Raw genomic sequence first — 21,577 nt, forward strand, 5'->3', positions numbered from 1 at the left:
ACCCAGGCACCCCTCTCAGATAATTTCTAAACCCAGTTGTTGTTATTAAGTGTATTCTTTATAATAGTTCATGAAATCATTATATGTGACAGAACTAAGATATAACAGAGGTTTGGAGTTGTTTTCATATGCAAATTATCCTCAAGGCAAAGGGTTTTTTGGAGAAACTTGATTCTCATAAAAGTTTAAGATAAGTTATGAACATTCTGGAGGGGAAGAGAACAGTTCATTAATTAGTGAACAAGAAAGATAATATTGGTGAGTTAGACATTTAAATGTTTTAATTTCTTTCAATATTTATTTTTATAAGTAGCTAATAGTTATATTTAATTTAATTACTAAGATAATTTTTGATGAAGAGACTGTCCTATCTGTCCTTGGTACCAATTTAAAGTGTTTTAAGAGAATTATTTACTCCTGTTTTGGGGGGTATATTTTAATAACATATTTAAAATATTTAATCCTGGGTGCCTGGGTGGCTCAGTCAGTTAAGCGTCTGTCTTCGGCTCAGGTCATGATCCTGGAGTTCCGGGATCAAGTCCCGCATCGGGCTCCCTGCTCAGCAGGGAGTCTGCTTCTCCCTCTGCCCTTTATCCCACTTGTGCTCTCTCTCTCTCTCAAATAAATAAATAGAATCTTAAAAAAATATTTAAACAGGTAAGATTTTTTTTAAAGGTGTAGGTTGTTTTAGAGAAATGTGACAAAAAATACAAACAAGTATCATAACTTACGTTAAAGAAAAATGTCTACATCTAGATTTTTTTTTTAAATTAGCAGTATATAAAAGAACAAAATCAAAGTAACATTTTAACAAAGCCAATTTATATTTTTTAATAGTCGGTCCCCACTATGGCCCGCAAGATCTGTTCCCTTTTAATGTATACATACTTTTAATGTATACATACAAGATCTGTTCCCTTTTAATGTATACAATTTGCACTCTGCTGATTGCTAATCAGATTGAACATTCTTACTTATTCTCTGTAAATTGAGAAGGTCAATACTGAGATGTTATGTTTTTCTCTTACAAAATTTGTAAATCCCTGAGAGTTTAAACACCCTGAGAGGTTTTTTTCCAATTCTTTTGTATTTGAAAACACTTGCCTATTGCTTGAGCAATTATCCAAGTAAATTATTTTTATTATTAGTTTTTATTAACATTTTAATCTATGAAGATGTGAGGATTAAATCAATTAAGTTATTATAATATATTGTTACATCTGTTTTGGCCAATTCCCACTTCTATTCTTTGAAAAAAATTACTTAATTTTGCTTATTAAAAAAAAAAGGTTAGTTGAATATCATGCTACTGATATTCATGCCCCTACATCCTTACAGTATTAATTTCTGTCTTTGACAAACTGAGAGGTGAAGTATATATATAATACCCAGTCCCATAAATTAGTTTATTTGATTAGCCAGATAAATTCCTTTAAAAATATAGACAAAGGGAAAAACAATTCATATGGGGGAGGGACGTTGTATTTTTAGTCTTGTGAGCTACTACACAGAAGAACTGAGTTAAATATTACCAGAACAGTTTCTTCATACTTCTGCCTGATGAACTTCTTTCTTAAAGAGGGCTGGTGGGTTCCTAGGTACCTGACAATAGAAGGGTTAATCTGCCTCTCTGTCTAATCATCTTCTGGTATGTCTTGGATTTAGTTTGTTAGTCCCTAAATACTGCAAAAACATTTAAATATATTCTATTTATATTTCAATATTAGGCAATGAAATGATGGCCAAAGAATTATGATGTTATTTTATGCTATAAATCAAACTGTGTTGACTGTGCTTAATTTGGGGAGGAAGTTGTAAGCTTCCGTGGAGACAACAACTTTTCACTCAGTGAGAGGTGAGAAACCGAGTGTTAGCTAAGAACTAATTCATTAAGGTATTGGTTTTAAAAAATTGACATTATGTGTGGTAATCAAATGAGCATCCACCTGCTTTTCTGATATTGAGTATAAGATATCTTGAAAAACCATAAAGGAGAGAAAATCCCCCTCCCCTTTCTTTTCTGTTCCTTTAAGGACACTGGGAAGTAAAAATTGATTCTCCTAGTCTCAATTTTAAAAAAATCTAGTAACTTCTAAATTGGTTTTGGTTATCAGCTAGTTTTTAGAAATGTATTCTTATTTAAAAAAAAATCAGTACTTATTTTAAGGAAGACCAAATCTTTTCAGTCGTTTCCCAGCCTCACACATAAATAGTAATACTAATCACATTTAAGATGGTTTAAAATTTCCTTTGTCTGTTAAATGATTGAAATGATAAAATAAAAGTGAACTTTTCAAGAGAGCATCGAAGGCACTGGGACCGCTATTGTGTGGTTAGCGACTTACCTGTATTTTTATTAAGATATCCATTGAGTCTGTTTATGTGATTTAAAAAAAAAATGTTCACAGATATTTAAAAATAAAATACATTTTCCTTTTCAGTTTTTCAGTGAAAACAAAGCCATAGTTCTGAATCACTGAATAGAATCACCATAATGAATCCACTAATTACTGATTATGTTTCTCGCTGCTTACTAATATGACAACTGAATATTTTTCAAGATCAATTCAAAGTTAGTTTTCAACCTAATGTCAGGGATACTCCTCTTTCTCAATTTGTAGAAGATCCTCATAATGCTGAAATCTCATTTCATTTGTGTATGATATCTCTTAAGCTATACTACTTTCTCACAGCTTACATTTAGCGTTGTCCTTTTGTGCAGTTAAAGGTATTTATGGTCGGCCACCCGGGTGGCTCAGTCCGTTAAGCAACCATCTCTTGATTTCACCTCAGGTCATGATCTCAGTCAGGGTCAGGAGATGGAGCCCCACCTCGAGTGAGCCCTGAGTGTGGAGCCTGCTTAGGATTCTCTTTCTCCCTCTCCCCCTGCCCCTCCCCCTTCTCATGCTCTCTCTCTTCTAAAATAAATAAATGATTCTTTAAAAAATGTATTTATGATCAAAAATATAAAAATAAAATAAAAATATGATGGTCAAAATGTTTAAACACAAATCAAGGAAAGCAATCTACATGTCAAAATCATTTTGAAATTGAAGCAATTCATAATTTTTTACTTATAAATTATCAACAAATTGTACTCTTATTTTTTTCTCCTGCTACCCGTTCTTGGTATTTATTAGTCCTCTCTAAATAATTCTTAAACCACTACTAAGCAATTCTTTTTCTTTTTACTCCCATAAGAACAGATTCAGGAAAAAAATAAGTATTATAGACTACAGTGTATTTCCTTTCACCTTTAAGAATGAAAATAGCTTAACTGAATCTCATGGAAAAGGTAGGCATTCTTATAATTTGGATTATTTTCTTTGTTGAAATAGAATAATATTCAAGATATATAAAATAAGTATGGGTACGGAAGTAGCTTTCTAATCTTTTACCCTGGGACATAATGTGGTTCTGGATACTCTACATATGACCTGTATAAATGTGTTGCTTATCATTAAATTAATCAGAAGAATAAAAAAAGAATATTCTTGAATTAACAATTATACTCTTTCCTATAAATTTAGACAAAACACTTGGTAGATGTAATAATTTTTAAAATGTTATCAGTAGCTTTTAGTTATTCAGACTCTTTTCCTTGCACATAAATTCAACAACCGTTTGATTCTCCACAATATGGAGAGTCTTGCTGTGGGGAATTTAAAATATGGTTTATTGCCAGCTCTAAAGAAGCTTCCATTCCAGTGAGTAAGAATACATTTTAGGAATATATTGTAGGAAATTATATATAAATATATAATATATGGTTAAAAATATAAAAATAAAATATTTATATATTCATATATAGCGAATATATATTCATTTTATACTCATTATATAGTCACTATTCAGTCACTATTCAGTGACTATATAATCATTTTAGGAAATTACATAAATTTCCTAAAATGAATCATCATGACAGTAAGTATAACAAAGGAACACAAAGAAACACTATTGGTCCAAAGAAGACAAATTCTGAGAGCTATTAACATGAGACTAGATTTTTTTTTTCTTTCAAGACATATCTTTGAGTAATAAGTACTTGAAAGATTACTGGAAATAAGCATTAGAATTTTTGGTGGAATCAATCTGAAAATTTACCTTGTTTAAGCATATTCAAAACACATTTCATATATAATAGCAAGCAGAACAATTACCTTTAAAATTGGGTCTGATTCTTGCATCGTACCCTGATGTCCTCCCCATTAATTTATCCAGAAAGTCAGAAGGTGACATTGGAGCACTTCGAGATCTTGCACTGTCTGTTTCCTTTGTCGCAACCAAGCTACAAATGAGAAGAACATTCAGATTTTATAAGAAACGACAACAAGAAGTCTTCTTAATAATTGTCACTATAAATAGAGAACAAAAATGGTAGGCAAAATTACCTTTTAAAACAAAAAGAAAAAACTTTCTATGCTCTACAGTGAATGTTATCGTAATGGCAGATAGGTCTTTATAGATCTACAGTCAGTATTTATAAGGTTTCATGTGCATTCAGCCCAAAGGTAGAGGTGATATTATTTTGTGTTAAGTCTGGAAACAAAGCCATTTCCAAATTAGTAGGCTTTCAAAATTTGTATTTAACCAAACTTGACTTTAAATTGCAATTTTTAGTTAAAAGTGTCCTTAGTGATTCAGGCGTAAGAAAAATAAAATGAAAGTTCAGCTGTGAAATATAATTCTTATTGCTTTTAGTGAGGGAAAAGCATCACCTTTCAAGTTTTGTGAGTTCTTTCCAATGGTAATAAAACTTCTGTCCTACAGATTAAACAGTAATGTTCTTTTCTTCAATTAGATGCTTCCTATATTCGTAACATACCTAGTTAAATTCATTCTGCTTTCACCTTGAGTCATTCATCTATAGTACCTTTTGTTCAGATCTAAAATTTGTGCATTAAGATTGAGAAATTACCGTCAATGTGGCTAATGCATCTGGCTATTATACAATGAGAATGTATGTCCAGGAAAAGGAAAGAGTTCTTGCACTTTTTTTCATTCAAACATTTTCCGTTTTCTGCAGCTGCTCATCCTAGAAGCCCACAAGTGTCACGACACCCCTTCCAGCTCCTCATTTACCTAGGCTGGCCCACAGAAGGCCGGGGCCTGCTTGCTAAGATCAAATAATTCTTTTCATCCATAGAGTTTTGCTCAGGGAAGTGAGGCAGACTTCCTGAGCACACATGTGTTTGAAACTGATATATTCAGGCTGATGTTATTTCCTGGAGATTGTCAGTCATCATAGCCTCCCAGCTCTGTCATTCAGCTCCAAGCATTGCCAGGCCCTGAACCTTTGTGGTCACAGCTTGATGTCAGCAGTATCAAATTCCTCCTGCCGGAATTTTTAATAAGTAGTGAAAATGGGTCTTAACAGCCATCACTGTTGAATTGTCTACCACACACAGAGGCACAATTTTAAAATCCAATATCAATCATAATGTGAGAGTGACATTTCTGAAAGTGGAGGATCACAGCTAACAGCATCCATTAACAATCGTGCAGTTCTGAAGGTTCTTTCTAGTTCTGGACATTCTAAGTCGCTTATCAGGTCAGTGGCTGTGCTTTCTACCTGACCAGAAGTTTCTCATCTCTCTATTCTTTTGGCTCTATGTTACTTTGTGACCCTTTACCTTTGTTTATTACTGGTCAGTTGAACTCCCTGCCACCATGATCTCTAGAAAGTTTATTCTAATGTCATCATCATCATCATCATCATCATCATCATTAAAAAACCACTATGTTCTCAATAACTCTAAACTTTCTTTACCATCTGGTTTTAAGTAACTTTTCCGTGTCCTCTTAAGCAACATTTGCTCATTTTCCATAGGCCAAGGACAAAGGGCAGAAAGGAGTGTCAGAGCCCTCATAACTACAGATTGCTGCTTCTAAACCATTCCCTGTGTTTCTTTTACAAAATCCTCCCTTTCCGTTATCAGAAAGTAAACTTATACATGCTCCTAACAACAAATAAACCAACTTACCTGGATCTGAACCGGTAATACCCTGACCTTTACCTCTTAAACAAACAAGAGAATATTATGTATGCCAAACTGACAATCCTTCACATTTTGCACTGTGTGGGGGAGATTATTCCAGATTATCCAAGTCAGCCCTACATGCAATGACGTGTCTCCTTATAAGAGAGAGGCAGAGGTATATTTGACTACAGAGAGAGGGGGAAGGCACTGTGACCAGAGAAGCAGAGATTAGAGTGATGTGCACAGCTACGGAATACCAGCAGTCAGGAGAAGCAGGAAAAGGAAGGAACAGATTTTCCCCCTAGAGCTTCTGGAGAGTGCATGGTCCTACTCACACCTTGTTTTGGGCCCAGTGAACTGACTTTGGACTTCTGGCCTCTGGAACCAGATAAATCATTGTTGTTTGTGGTAATTTGTTATAGTAGTCATAGGAAACTAGCACTGAGTTTTTCATTGAGTGATTCCACTTTTCAACTCCAGAATTGCTCTTTTGTTCTTTTTTATAATTTCTATCTCTTTGTTGGTATTTTGTGTTTGGGGAGATATTATTGTCATACTTTCTTTTTAGTTCGTTGGACAAGGGTTCCTTTAGTTTAGTTTTTTTTTTTTTTCATGTATTTAAAATAACTGGTTTAGGAGCACCTGCATGGCTCAGTTGGTTAAGCATCTGCCTTTGGCTCGGGTCATGATCCCAGGGTCCTGGGGTCAAGCCCCATATTGGGCTCTATGGGGAGTCTGCTTGTCCTTCTCCCTCTACTCCTCACCTCTGCTCATGTTATCTCTCATGTTCATGTTCTCTCAAATCATTCAATCAATCAATCAAACAATCAATCTTAAAATAAAATAATAAAATTACTGATTTAAAGTCTGGGGTGCCTGGGTGGCTCAGTTGGCTAAGAGTCTGATTCTTGATTTTGGCTAAGGTCATGATCTCAGGGTCATGGGATTGAGCCCTGTGTTGGGCTACATGCTCAGCATGGAGTCTGCTTGTCCTTCTACCTTTCTTCTTCCCCTAGCTCTCTCTATCTCTAAAATAAACAAATAAAATCTTAAAAAAAAAAAAAACTGGTTTAAAGTCTTTGTCCAGTAATTCCATTGTCTGTTTTCTCAAGGAAGATTCTATTGATTGTCCTTTTTTCCTTGTGTATGAATCATACTTTTTTCCCTTTGAATGTCTCATAATATTTTTACTGAAAATGGGACATTTTAAATAATATAGTATGGTAATTCTGTAAATCATATTCTCCCTCCTTCCTAAGGTTTGTTGTTGTTGCTGGTTTTTTTTTTAAATTGGCTTTTCTGAACTAATTCTGTAGTATCCATCCTTTATTGTGTATGACCATGGAACTATCTGTCTGGGTGGCTTAGAAATCACCTGATAATTGGACAGGGATTTTCTTAAATTTCTAAAACCAATAAACCTCCCAGGATTTTCTGGAGGCTCTGTGTTTGTGGGGTCACACTTTCAACACTGAGTCAGGCAATTAACAACTCTGCCTTTGCCTTTATTTGCCATTTGCACAGGGCTTCAAGGCCAACCGGTGTTCGGAGCCTAAGTCTTCTCAGGTCTTTCCTGAGCATGTACACAACTCTATGGGTATTAGTTTGGTAGGGTTGTCTTAACACTACCATGGACTGAGTGGCTTAAACAACAGAAATTAATTTTCTCACAAATCTAGAGGTCCAAGATCAAATTATTGGCAGAGTTAATCTCTGATGGCCTTCCTTCACAGCTTGCAGATGGTCATCTCCTCTCTGTTTCTTCCTCTCCATCCACATGCTTGTGTCCTAATCTCCTCTTCTTAGAAAGACACCGGTCATAGATAGGACCAACCCATCTGACTTCATTCTATCTTAATTATCTCCAAATAAAGTCACATTCTCAGCTATTAGGAGTTGGGATTTCAACATATGAATTTTGAAAGGATGCAATTAGGCCCATAACTCTCGGCATGCTGACAGCCCCATACATATGCGTAGTCTTCTAGATATTCAGAATGCCCCCACTGTTACTCACTGCATTGGCCACCCATGACATTAAAACATTGCCTCTAAATGCTTTTGACAAACATTACCAGGGAAAACATTCTCATACTGAGTGAGCTCCAAGTTAGGTCTAAAGCAGTCTTGTAAGTGGAGTCTTCCAAAGAACCTCCAGACAGGTCAAATAATGACAATTCTCCAACAATGAAGCTTTAAAGGAATTCAAACACCTTTCTGTTCCCTCTGGTAGCTTCCAGGTTGTTGTTTTTTTCCTATAATTGCAGGTGATTGTTTTATAATGCCACCATGGAGCTAAGTAAGGAAGACAAGAATAGGACAAGTTATAGCCACAAATCCTATTGTTCTTACCAATACTCAGCTGTCTTTCTTGATTAAACTACTTCATGTATTACTGCAAATCTCTGATTAATTGCCAGAGTTCTGAAAAAGTTGGTTGTCACATTTTTTGGTAGGCTTCTCCCTGCTTTTATGGAGGAGAGGATTTATAGAGATTTGTAAAACTGAGAGAAGTTCAATAACAATAAAATTATAGTGCATTTTTATTATATAAAAATATCCTTTCTCATGTCAAAATGCACTTAAATATCTGTTAAATGTTGAAACAATGAATTTTGAGTTCTCATAATTTATTAGGTGCAAAGCACTGTGCTAAGAAGCTGAAGTATGTAGAATACAAATTTGAATCTTTAAAGTATTCACAGTTCAGTAGATTACTCTCTCTGGGCCCATCTGAAGTCTACAGAGAATCCCTGGGAAGTATCAGTGAGCAGGAGCTGGGAAGGAGGCTACAATGAAGAGGGTGATTGGCCCGTTGGCTCCCTTCTTCCTACCACTGAAAGCAAAATCTCATGTTTTGTAACAGGGATTCACAACCAAGCTTTGCAGAATGATGCCTATAAAAAATGAGAAAATTCTGAGCCGAGAATTATTCCAATTTTCTTTACTAGTTATGTCCCTTTCAATGACACAAGAACCATCCAACTGCTTAAAGACAGTTGATTTTATTTCTAAAGAGTCACAATTTTGACTCGGAAGGAATTATTGGAAATGAAACTACATGGAGTAATTGGCTGAAAAGCATTTCTACATCATCTATCCCTTCCTTTTCTGAAAGGATTAGAAGCTATGCATATGGAAGACTTCCTATCACCTACAATTATTGCTCTGGCATTTTTTAAAAAAGATTTATTTATTTATTTTAGAAAGAGAGAGAGAGAGAACATGAGTGGAAAGAGGAGCAGAGGGAGAGGAAAATGGAGAATCCTCAAACAGACACCCCACTGAGCATGGAGTGCAAGGTGGGATTCCATCCCAGGACCCTGAAATCATGACCTGAGCCAAAATCAAGAGTCAGCTGCTTAACCAACTGAGCCATCCAGGTGCCATCTGCTCTGGCATATTGATCCTGGAACTTCCTTCATAGTACAGTAATATCTGAGACTTGCACCATGTGAACATTAGTAGACTGTCTTAAGGAAAGTATTGAAGAAAGTCATTGAAGAAAGCTTGTAGTAATAAAGCTCCATATGACCAATCTGAAATCTTTCTCTCATTTTTAAATAGTAAACATCATCATCTGTTCAAACATGTTGAGTATCAATAAAGCTATCATATTTATAGCAACTTACTAAGGTTCTTAGCAAATTACTCATGATCAGTACTTTTGAAACAAACAGCTTTGAATTTTTTAGAAGTCTTTTATTTATGAATGTCTCAAATCTGTTAATTTGTCTGCCTCCCACACTTGGTTCTTCTTTTCTCTACTGCATCAAGTATTGTATTTATTATTTTTACTATTTACTCTTACCTAGTCTTAATTACTCTTAACTATTTATTATTAAATCTTCTTGGAAATTGTGTATAGACTCATACGCATTCCCATCAATGAACATTTGTTTCAGTTAAGTATTTTATATATTCTTATTCGTAGAGAGACATGCAACTTGAAAGTTCAGAGACTTCAATTTCTGAGATACTGGCAGAAACCTTTTTTCTTAAGACTTGAAATAAAAAATCAAAATTTGGAGTACCTGGGAGGCTCAGTCAGTTAATGTCGACTCTTTGTTTCAGCTCAGGTTATGCTCTTGGCTCCTTGCTGGGCACAGAGTCTGCTTAGGATTCTCTCTCTCCTCTCCCTCTACCCCTGCCCACCCTGCTCATGTTCTCTCTCTCTTTCTTTCTCTAAAAAAATAAAAATAAAAATTCATCAAAAAGATGTCCCTTTCCTTCCTCTTCTCTCTCCTTTGTCTTCCTCACTGAGACAAGAAAATAAAATACATCCACTTTTGGAGGACAGAAATAACCATTAAATGTGGATGATTCTAAGATGAATTTAGAATAATTGTCAATACCTATTCACCTCTGCTAAATGCACCTTAAAATTGAGAGAACATATGAAAGATGTAGCTGGCCAACATAAAGAGGGTTTGAGACAAGTCTTGGCACATGGGGCCACAAAACTCCATCATGAATTGATTTGCACAGAAGGAAGGGTGACTTGTGGAGAATAAATTAGTGCCCAGACTCCTGAGGCAGAGAAGGTTTGGAGTATGATGGAGAAACGCAGTTTACCTTGTAGTTTATAGATCCACAACCAGTCTTGTAGGACTATAGTTCTTTGTGAAAAAAAAAATTCTCAGTTATTATTTGGAACTTTGTGAGTTTTAGAAATATAAGCAATTGATATTTGTTTGAAAAACAAAACACAGAATGGAAGAGATGTGCATTCTTCCCATTTCTTTGTGGCTTTGGTCTCATTAAGAGAACTAAAGAGAAACTGGGATATTTAGGAGTATGTGAAGTTTTGAGTATTTCACATGAAAGCATTCTGCCTTAGAAAAGGAATCATTTTTGCCATGAAGACACATGCAGTGAAGCAGGCTTTAAGTTGAGATGATACTAATTGTTGAAAAAGGAGACCACAGTGGAGGAATATAAAAGAACTATTCTAGAATACCTCTGGAGACTCAGAAAAATAACTAAAAATTAACAAGGCACTAGGACCTTGACTCTTGCTACTGTGAGCAATATGTTAGTCAAACATGATTATCACCTTAAAGATCTCATTTCTGAACTCATATCTACAGTTTGATTTAGGCTATTTTAATTTATGATAAATATGAGAGCTGCTTCCTGATCTCCCAGGCACATATACATAATATCATTTAATTCTCATAACAATGTTGCTAGTTAGATATTATAACCTATGTATTACAGGTGAAGAAAGTAAGGTATAGAGAGGTTTATTGCCAAGCCACTTAAACATTAAATGTATAAACCAATGTTATAAACAAATGGAACTTTACACTGAAAACAACTAGACAAGTTTAAAACAAATCTGTGCATTGAAGAGCTAAAAACACAATGGAAAATAACATGGCTGTGACCTAAGATAAAGGAAATTCATAGAAGGGAAGCAAATATTTAGAGCTGCATTTCTCTTGGAGGTGGGGTGGAGTGGGGAAAAAACTTGAGTAGTAGCTGAGTAGTTTACAATCTGTGTACGAGTTTTGAAAGCTTTATGGATTTAGGGGGACAAAAACTATATTTCAGGACTCATCTAGGAGGTGAACTCCTATGAGTGACTTTAAGATCTCAAAGAATTTTGAGTAAGAATGAACCAGAAATGTAGAGGGCTAACAGGAGACTAGGCATAGCTTAGAACAATCTCAATTTCTGAAACTAGAATAAAAGAATCACAGATTGCTGGCAACCCAGCTCTCTAATAAGAGCAAACATAAATCAAACTCCTTCTGTTCCCACACACACTTGTTCTTTCTTCATTGTTTTCAAACTTGGTTAATGGCAACTTCATCCCTCCATTTCTTGGGATAAAAATCTTTTATAACCCTGACTCCTGTTTTTATTTCACATATCATATCAATCTTCTTGGCCCTACCTTCTAATTTAGATCTGAAATCCAATGCCTTCTCACCATGTTCTCTTCAATGCCTCTGATACAACCTACCACTGGCCATTACCTTTGCCTGGAATGCTCATTGGTCCTCTCATCATCTAATTAATTTCTATTATCTTTATGATCTAAGTATCATTTATCTCAAGAAATCTTAACTATTCTCTCTGATTTTGTAAAACTCTGCTAAAATATTTCCCACATTTGTGCTCCTCATTAATAGCACTTATCACAATTGCAATTGTCATTTTAATAGAATTAATCAATCAATGTCTATCTCCTACTTTGTAAGATCTACTATGTAAGCAAATCATGGCTGTTCCAATTGTTTTAATAGACCCAGAAAAAGTACAGGGTATCCAGAGTAACAACTGAATAAATATTTTTGAAACAAATTAACTAAATATAATGATGGAGAGGTCAAACATCAGACTATGACCCTCCAAGTCTAGCAGTAATCATGCTTAGAGTAGATGTTTAACACAAGAGAAGGTCCAACTTTCTTTCCTTCTGTCCTAAGTTAGGAGTGATGTTAACAAGTAACCAAGGACAATCTTAGAACAAGTATTTAGAAATACGAAAAAAATCAAGATACAGAAATCTGCAAGAGAAACTTAAATCATCAAATCATGAAGATCGTCATTTAATAGTAGAACTGGAAAGTTGTAAATTGGAATATCATGGGGATATTGGCAGTGGTTCCACATCCAGTCCTTACATAAATTTGTGGTTTTTAGGGTCTATGGTGTCTATGTTCAATGCTTACTAGTTGTTAGTGATAATTACTTATTGTTTGTGTGTTTGTATATGAAGGGTTAATATAGGGTTATAAGTAAGGAATAATTATGATGAAGAAGGAGGACTCCATTTAATAGTAAAAATAGAAACAGGGTTAGATAGTGCACTCATTTGAAATTTCTTAACTCTAATCTTTATACAATCTTTTTTTATCTACAAAATGTATTTTTTGTCATAAAATCATTTATTTTTACTAAATACTTGTAGAATATTGTGCTCAAAATTTATGATAATTGTTATAACTTCTATGAAAACTTCTGTTATAACTCCTATATAAACTGTCTATCCTCATGAATAGTACCATATTTCTTTATAGTTTTGACATTAGCTTATTTCAACTGAAAAAACTAAAAGGCCATAGCACAGCTAATTAAGTCACTGATTTGTAGCTTCTTAATGACTTATTTATTTTAAAGAAAACTAATTAAGTGTTTCAGATCCATTGGAAATTACTTAGAATAAACTTAATAGTTTCTGTTATGTGTTCAGTGCACAAGATAATTAAATAGAAGTCATCATGGTACAATGGTTGAAGTTCCAGATGGACAGCCAGGAGGCTTGTATTTTTTTTCCAGTTTTGTCATTAACTAGTTATTTTGCCTTAAGACAGATATTCTTTTACCAGTATTAAAATGGAAACTTAAAGTGGCACACATTTTTCATAGGTAAGTTTAGTAAAAGAAATGACTATATATATATATATATGTTTCGAAAAATGTGAAGTTCTTATGCTAATGTTTGAATTTCACATTTGATACTATGACTCCTTTGGTCAGGGATATTTTTAAATGAAATAAAGAGAAATTCACTCAAGCTAATTTATATGAAAGGGCTCTGAATGGTTATAATAGTGTTCCATGATACTCAAGTGTAGAAAAATTTAAGCAAGCTTCAGGAAGAACTGAGCAGCATAAAAGAAAAAGATCTGATTAACCCATCACAGTTCATGGATTCAACATATGGTTGAAACCACTTTAGCTAGAGAAGTTCCAAGTCAACATTGCCAGTGTATAGTTGTAAGGGACTTAACTGACACAATAGTTTGCTGCTTAAATAATTAAATAACTTCTCATTCAGAACCTTAAGTCTTTCAGAACTCAACTATTGAGGGAATATTTAAAGGAATTTTGGGTTTATATCATTTTCTGTTTAGTAGTTCGGTTTCAGTTTTGGCATTCTAGCCAAATTCTAAATAATTCAAAAGAAGTCTATCAATTTACGTAAAAGTCAGTGAAAATTTCTAAGAGGAGGGCTGCTGAAATGGTAATCCAGAATTTCCCACAGGAAAAGACTGAATGAATAGATATAAGAGAAAATATCTCAGAACTCGTGGTGTCATGGCAAGTACCAGCGACTAGAAGAATATTAGTGTGTCTGGAATAGAGCCAGAGTGTTAATATTAATAATAAATGAGGCTGGAGTGTTGTAGGTACCAGATCACGCACTGCTGTATAGATCATACATGGACTTTTGTCCGAAGCCCCATTTGGAAACAATTCCAGTGGTCAAGGTGAGAGCTAAGGATAGTTTGAGTAATTTAAATAGCAGTGGGGTTGAGGAAGAGTAGAAGAATCTAAGAGATATCCACAAAATCCACAAAATTTAATGATGGTTTGGTACTGAATGTGAATAAGAGGAACATCTCAAGCATACTTATGATGATTTTTAAAATACTTGTTCAATTCTTTTTGACACTCCTCCCTTCCAAGGGTAGAGCCCAATTTTTCTCCTGTTGAATATTTATTATACAAAGTGACTTGATGATGGCACATGAATTCTGTAGTTCGGTCATAAAAGACATTGCTGTTTCTATCTAGCTCTCTTTTGGAACACTCACTCCTCCCAGCCACTCAAGTAGCTACATGGAAGAAATTGAGGGCTTCCATCAAGAGAATTCACCAAATTGTCAATCATTTGACTGAGCCACTTTGAAATCCGACTCTCTACTCCAGTCAAGCCTTCATATGACTGTCACCATAGCTCACATCTTGACAGTAACCCAATGAAAGATCCAACTTAAGCTGTTCCTAAATTTCTGACCCACAGAAACTTTGAGGTTAATAAATATCTATTGTCATTTTAAGCCACTAAATTTTAGGATAACATGTTATGCAGTAATAGATAAGTCATATATTCAGCTTTCTGACTTGAGCAACTGTATGCATGGACATATCATTCACTGATACAGGACAGAGTGAAAAAGGGAACTAGGTCTGAGAGTTATAACAATGTACTCTGTTTTGGACCTGTTGAATTAGAGGATGTTTTGAAATATCTAAGAGAAACTTATCTACTATGATCTGTTCTCTGTATGGAGAAACAAAAATTTGCAATATTTTACTGGATGGTTTCTTTGAAAAACTTTAATAAGCATGCTGGCTCCTAAGGGCTTTCATCCTGGCTATTCCTTCTGCCTAGAACAATCTTCTCTGGATAGCCACATTAATTGCTCCCTCACCGTCTTCAAGCCCTCACTCAAATGACACTTTCTCAAAAGGTCTAACTGAATTACTTAGCTAGAAATGTCTTCTGTGTCACATTTTCTCTCTTTTCTTTCTGCTTTACTTTTCTCCATAAAACTTATTATCTAAAATATTATTTATTTTACTTAATTTTGATGTTTTTCTCTACTAGAAGATAACTTTTTGCTGTTTACTGTTGTATTCCCGATACTTGGAATGTCGACTGGCAAATAGGAGACATTAAGTAAATACTTAGGAATAAATGAATAAATAGTACTTGAAATATGTCACTAGAGCAATTAAATAATATATATTTTTAAACCAAGAAAATCCTGTGTAATAATTAAAATAGGTTGAAATGGAACTCAACAAACTTACAATAAATCATATAATTACTATTATTATTATTTTATTCTCACAGAAGCTAGATCTTCAAGAGAGTAGTTCAAGTAAGGATATGTTTTCCCAATGATGCTATCTAACAAAGTCAGTGTTCAACTCTTTCAACTTTGGTGTAGCTACAGAGAATAGTAAAAGCACCCTTTATTTGATTTAGACTATCACTGTCTCTTGGAAAGTAGAGCACATAGAGTCTTTGTCTGGATGAAACTTCATATTTCCTCTCAGATTAAAAATGTCTTCCTTAAAAAAATTAGGTGAAAACTACAGCAAAGACTTTTCCTGAAGTTTATAGTTCATGTTCTTATTCTATGTAAACATTTTTGATAAATCATTTTTTAAACTGAGAAGTTTAATGTTGTTATTTAGACATTTACAATAATTAAGTTTAAAATTATAAACTTAAATCTGTAGCTGTATGCAAATATATCATTATGCTAACAGCTGCATGCATAAGCCTTTCAGCAAAACTATGTTTAATTCCCCCAAACAACAATAAAAGCAAGTTTTTATGATCTAAGAATAAACTAAGCAAAAAAATTCAGAATTTTGATGGAGGAGTAAAATAAGCAGATTGTCAAGACAAGACAAAAAAAGTGTTTGTTCCCCAAGATTTCATTTCATATATGTAAAATATGTATGCACGTATATATCAAGTATATGTGCATATCTATGTAAGTATATGTGCATATCTATGTAAGTATATGTGCATATCTATGTATGTTAATATACATATTTAAATAGACATATATTTATTTATATAGACATGCATATTCTTGTATTCATTTAGTTTTATATATGCAGTAAAAAGCAGTTACCTGAAACTCTGGATGCAGTAGAGGAAAATACAAATTAAGTTTCGATAGCCAAGGTGTTTATGTTATGATAGAAGAAACACACAATAAACAAAAAAACATTTAAGTAATAAAGATAATCAGAGATTGTTCTATATTCTCAGAAGAAAATAGCCAAGATGATGAAGCAGAAAATAAAGAGAGAGGCCATACAGAACGGATGGTCAGTAAAGACTTGCTAAGGAATTGAGACGTGTGTTGAGTGTGGAGCAGAGGGAGCAGCGTTCAGGTACGGGGAACAGCTACTTCAAACTAGTAATCAGTCAAAAATCTTTTGGCAAGGGGCGCCTGGGTGGCACAGCGGTTAAGCATCTGCCTTCGGCTCAGGGCGTGATCCCAGTGTTCTGGGATCAAGCCCCACATCAGGCTCCTCTGCTATGAGCCTGCTTCTTCCTCTCCCACTCCCCCTGCTTGTGTTCCCTCTCTCGCTGGCTGTCTCTATCTCTGTCGAATAAATAAATAAAATCTTAAAAAAAAATCTTTAGGCGAATAGCATAAACTTGATCTCCTATTTCATTACATAAATATGAACAAATTTCAGATGAATTGAAGTTCTAAATGTAAGTATATAAATATTTAAAATAGTTTAAAATAGTTTAATAGCATTTATTTCCTCTCCTCTGCAAAGTCCATTAAACTGATACCAAAGGACAAAAGCGGTATAAACTGTAACTAAACAGCAACAGAAAAGGAAATATCCGCAAATTAAAAATTCCTACAAGTTCTGGAAAACGAAAAGAGGAAATAATAGAGAGGTAGGTGAAGCGGGTGGGAGAATTTTCAGAAATGGATAAAAACAAGTGTTTTCAAAGTGAATGAGCTGATTGAACTCAACAGAGATTGAACTAAGAGAACTATGTCTAGAGGCATTGTTGTAAAACTGCCTAATATTAAGAATTAAGAGAAGATCCTGAAAGATTTTGAAAGAAAAAGGAAAATACAAAATAAGATCAGACTGGCTTTAGGCTTTCAAATAAGCATTTGTACATGTTATAAAACATCAAGAAAAAGCTTTCAAAGTTCTGGGTAAAAATTATTTTTATTTCATGTTTTCAACTCAGCATTTCAGCCAATATGTGAATCCAGTGAGCAGTAATGAAGCAGCCACAAATACAAGGAACTGAATAGCCTACCGGCATTAATGCTCTCTTGGGAAAATCATTGAGAATATACTGCAGCAAAATGAGGGTGTAAACCAAGAAACAAAATCCTGGAAGGAGCTGATATAACTTAGAAAGTAGGAATGTGATTTCTTCAGATGAGGTCTGTGCAGAAGGCCTCAACAAAAAATATAGCTTTGCTCAGAAGAAGAAAGAACCCTAGGAAGGCCATTTTGCTGTGGGGTATAGTGAGGTTTGAAATATAACATGTAGACAAAACCATAGGATTAAGAGGGAGAGAAAAAAAAAGTCTTTAAAGAAGCATTTAATATAAGTAAAGACAGAAGAAGAAATTAGAAAACTGAGGGAAAATAAAATGGTGAAACAATGATGACAGAAGGATATTATTTAGATGTATGGAAATAATCAACAGAATAAGAAAAACACATAAACATTTAAAAACGGTTGCTCTCCAGAAAGACAACTAAGTATGGGGAAGATGGGATTGAGAAATGCTGTCAACAACATCAGTGCTGTCTGCACCATATAATTTTAAAAAGTCATATGAAAATTCTACTTTGAAAATAATCTAAAGAATTAGAAAGACATAAAAAATTGTTTAAAACTTGTCATAGACAAGGCAAAATGAAAGCCTAAGGGAAAGGCTGATTTATTTAGTACTCACACTCAATCTTTTTCTTTATTATTATTATTTTTGAAGATTTTATTTATCTATCTGTCAGAGAGAGAGCACAAGCAGGGGGAGCAGCAGGCAGAGGGAGAAGCAGGCTCACCGCTGAGCAGGGAGCTGTATGTGGGACTTGAGCCTAGGTCCCTGGGATCATGACCAAAGCTGAAGGCAGACGTTTAACGGACTGAGCCACCCAGGCATCCCTTTTTTCTTTATTAATGTTTCCTGAAAATGTATGCGTGCTAAGCATTGTTATGAGGATTTTGGATTCAGCAACAAACAAACCAAAATCCTTGATCTCGGTGAGCTTACATTCTAGCAGAGTGGAATATAATAAACAAGAAACAACAGATCACTAAATTGCATACTCTTTTTTTAAAATTTATTCATTTTAAAATAAAGAAAAATTTAGATCACAGAAAAGGATGATCCAGAATGATAGGGTATTGGAGGGGCGGGCACTGTTAAAGTTTTAGATAAAGTTTTCATTGAGAAGGTGATACTTTATCAAGACATTAAAGAAAGTCAGGGAGTTGGCTACCTGAGTATCTGAGGGAAGAGTATTTATTCTAAGCAGAGAGAACAGTGAGGGCAAAGGCTCTAAGTCAGGAGCATGATTGATGTATTCACAGAACAAAAAGGAACTGGAACAGAGTTAGCAGGCAGGATAATAGTGAGAAATTAGATCAAAGCATTTGATGGAACACCAAATCATGTAAGGGCACAAAAGCCTTTATATGAAATTTGGCTTTTACTCTGAGTAAAGTGGACAATTTGAAGACATTGAATTCACATAGGGCATGGTCTGCTTTTCTTTTATAAAAAATCACCATGTATGACTAATCTGTTCAACATGTACTGGGGTGGGGCTGGGATGGTTGACAGAGACTAGTTAGATTATTGTTACAGTCCAGGTAATGGTGGCTCAGACCAAGCTGTCACATTGCAGGTGATAAGATGTGATCATATTTTGGATACATTTTGACGTTTGAGACAAAGTGATTTTCTGACAGATTAGATGGAAAAAGAGAGTGGTCAAGGATGAGTTCATGTTTTTTGGCTTAACTGGAAGGATAGATTTAGTATTAACCAAAAAGGGGGAAATTTTGAGTAGATTAGGTTTGGGATAAGTAACTGGAGATTGGTTTGGGGCATGTGCAGTTTGAGATGACTATTTGACATCCAAGATGCTGAGTAGGTATACAGTTAGTTTTATGGGTGTAGAGTCTGAGGAGGGACATCTTTTTATTGGTTAAGGCACAAATTTAGAAAATATTATAGATAAGTAGATGGCCTTTAAGGCCTTGAGACTAGAGCACATCACCAAGGGCGTACATACAGATAGAAAAGAGAAGAGATGGAGGAGAGAAGAAAACAACAAAGCCAGGTGGGAAGAATAGCCAAGGAAGTCACAGGAAAACTGGTAGAGGGTGGTCCTGGGAGCCAGTTAAAATAAGTATATCAAGGAGGAGGGAATGATCAACCATTAAATGCTGCTAATTGATCAAATAAGATGAAGACTGAGAATTCGCCATTTTATTTTGCTAGGTGGATGTCAACAGTGACTTTGACAAGTGCAGTTTTAGGGAATTGGTGGAGGTGAAAACCCAGTTGAATGGGTTCAAGAGAGAATTACAGAGAAATTGTAACAGTAAGTATGGCACTAATGCACAAATCATTGAAGTAATGCATCAATATTAAATATTTATGAATGAACCTTTGTGCACAATTGGTGAGAATACAAATTGCTGCAGCCAAAAGAGTATGGAGGTTCCTTGAAAAATAAAAAATGGAATTACTATATGATCCAGTCATTCCACTAATGAGTACTTGGCCCCCAAAAAGAAAAACACTAATTCAAGAAGATATATGTATCCCTGTGTTTGTTGCAGCATTATTTACAATAGCCAAAAAATGGAAGCAACCTAAATATCTATCAATGGATGAATAAAAAAGATGTTGTATATATATATACAATGGACTATTACTCAGCCATAAAAAACAATGATATTTTGCCATTTGCTACAATGTGGATGCTACAATAATGTTATATGAAAAAAGTCAGACAGAAAAAGACAAATACCATTTGACTTCACTCATATGTGGAATTTAAGAAACAAAAAAATGAACAAAGATAAAAAGAGACAAACCAAAAGTCAGTCTCTCTCTCTCTTTTTTTTTTAAGATTTTATTTATTTATTCGACAGAGATAGAGACAGCCAGCGAGAGAGGGAACACAAGCAGGGGGAGTGGGAGAGGAAGAAGCAGGCTCATAGCGGAGGAGCCTGATGTGGGGCTCGATCCCACAACGCCAGGATCACGCCCTGAGCCGAAGGCAGACGTTTAACCGCTGTGCCACCCAGGCGCCCCCAAAAGTCAGTCTCTTAACTACAGAGAACAAACTGATGGTAACCAGAGGGGAGGTGAGTCAGGGGATGGGTGAAATAGGTGAAGGAGATTAAAAGTACACTTACTGTGATGAACACTGAGTAACGTACAGAAATGTTGAATGATTATATTGTACTCCTGAAACATATAACACTGTATGTTAGCTATACTTCAGTAAGCTGAGGGGAAAATTTATGCATGACATGAAGCACCACAACAAATTAAACAAGCAAAATAAAAGCAGATACCTAACCAAGCACTAATATCTTCATTATGTAAGAGACTCTGACAAATCATTTAGGAAAAGGTAACCCAATGGGAGAATGAGCAAAATATATAATAAGCAATTCATAGAAAAAGAAATAGAAATGCACATTTAGAATAAAAGAGGATGCTCAAATTCAGAAGTAATCAGGCAATGTCTATTTATTTATTTATTTGTTTGTTTGTCTGTTTATTTATTTAGAGAGGGAGAAAGATGAGGGAAGTGGGACAGAGGGAGAGGTAGAGAGAAAATCCCAAGCAGGCTCCACACCCAGCCCATAGCCGGACATGGGGCCCGATCTCAATACCCTGTGAGATCATGACCTGAACCAAAAGCAACAGCTGGATATTTAATTGACTGAGTCATCCAGGAGCCCCACAATGTCCATTTAAACAGACTGAATATCATTACAACTGACCAAATTTAAAAGTTTAGCAGTATCAAAAATTGATAAGTTTATGGGTAAAAGTTACTTTCATAAGCAATTTATACACTGAAGGACAGCATATACAGCCATTTTAAGAGGGAATTTCATGGTCTTTATTTAAATTATTAAGACATCCTCCTTATGACCCAGCATTATTTAATGTGAGATTGGTTATATTAATAAAAATACAAAATGACCTATGTTACTGTAAATGTGCTTTTAAAAATGTGCTTTTAAAAATATGATTCTAGTTTAGATTTATACAGCCATAAGCAAAATAAGGTATTCTATGTGT

General features: G+C 34.7%; 1 protein-coding gene across 1 annotated transcript in view; it reads right to left on the reverse strand.

Moving 5' to 3' along the window:
• Nucleotides 1-21,577, reverse strand: part of GLRA3 (glycine receptor alpha 3) — a 178,876-nt gene that overhangs the window by 138,372 nt on the left and 18,927 nt on the right. The window contains exon 2 of the mRNA XM_045799380.1: nt 4,161-4,288. Coding sequence (XP_045655336.1) covers nt 4,161-4,288 — 128 coding nt within the window. The remainder of the gene's footprint in view (nt 1-4,160; nt 4,289-21,577) is intronic.

Source organism: Ursus americanus, chromosome 13 (genome assembly GCF_024610735.1).
Source record: "Ursus americanus isolate L20-20 chromosome 13, mUrsAme1.1.p, whole genome shotgun sequence".
Classification (NCBI taxonomy): domain Eukaryota; kingdom Metazoa; phylum Chordata; class Mammalia; order Carnivora; family Ursidae; genus Ursus; species Ursus americanus.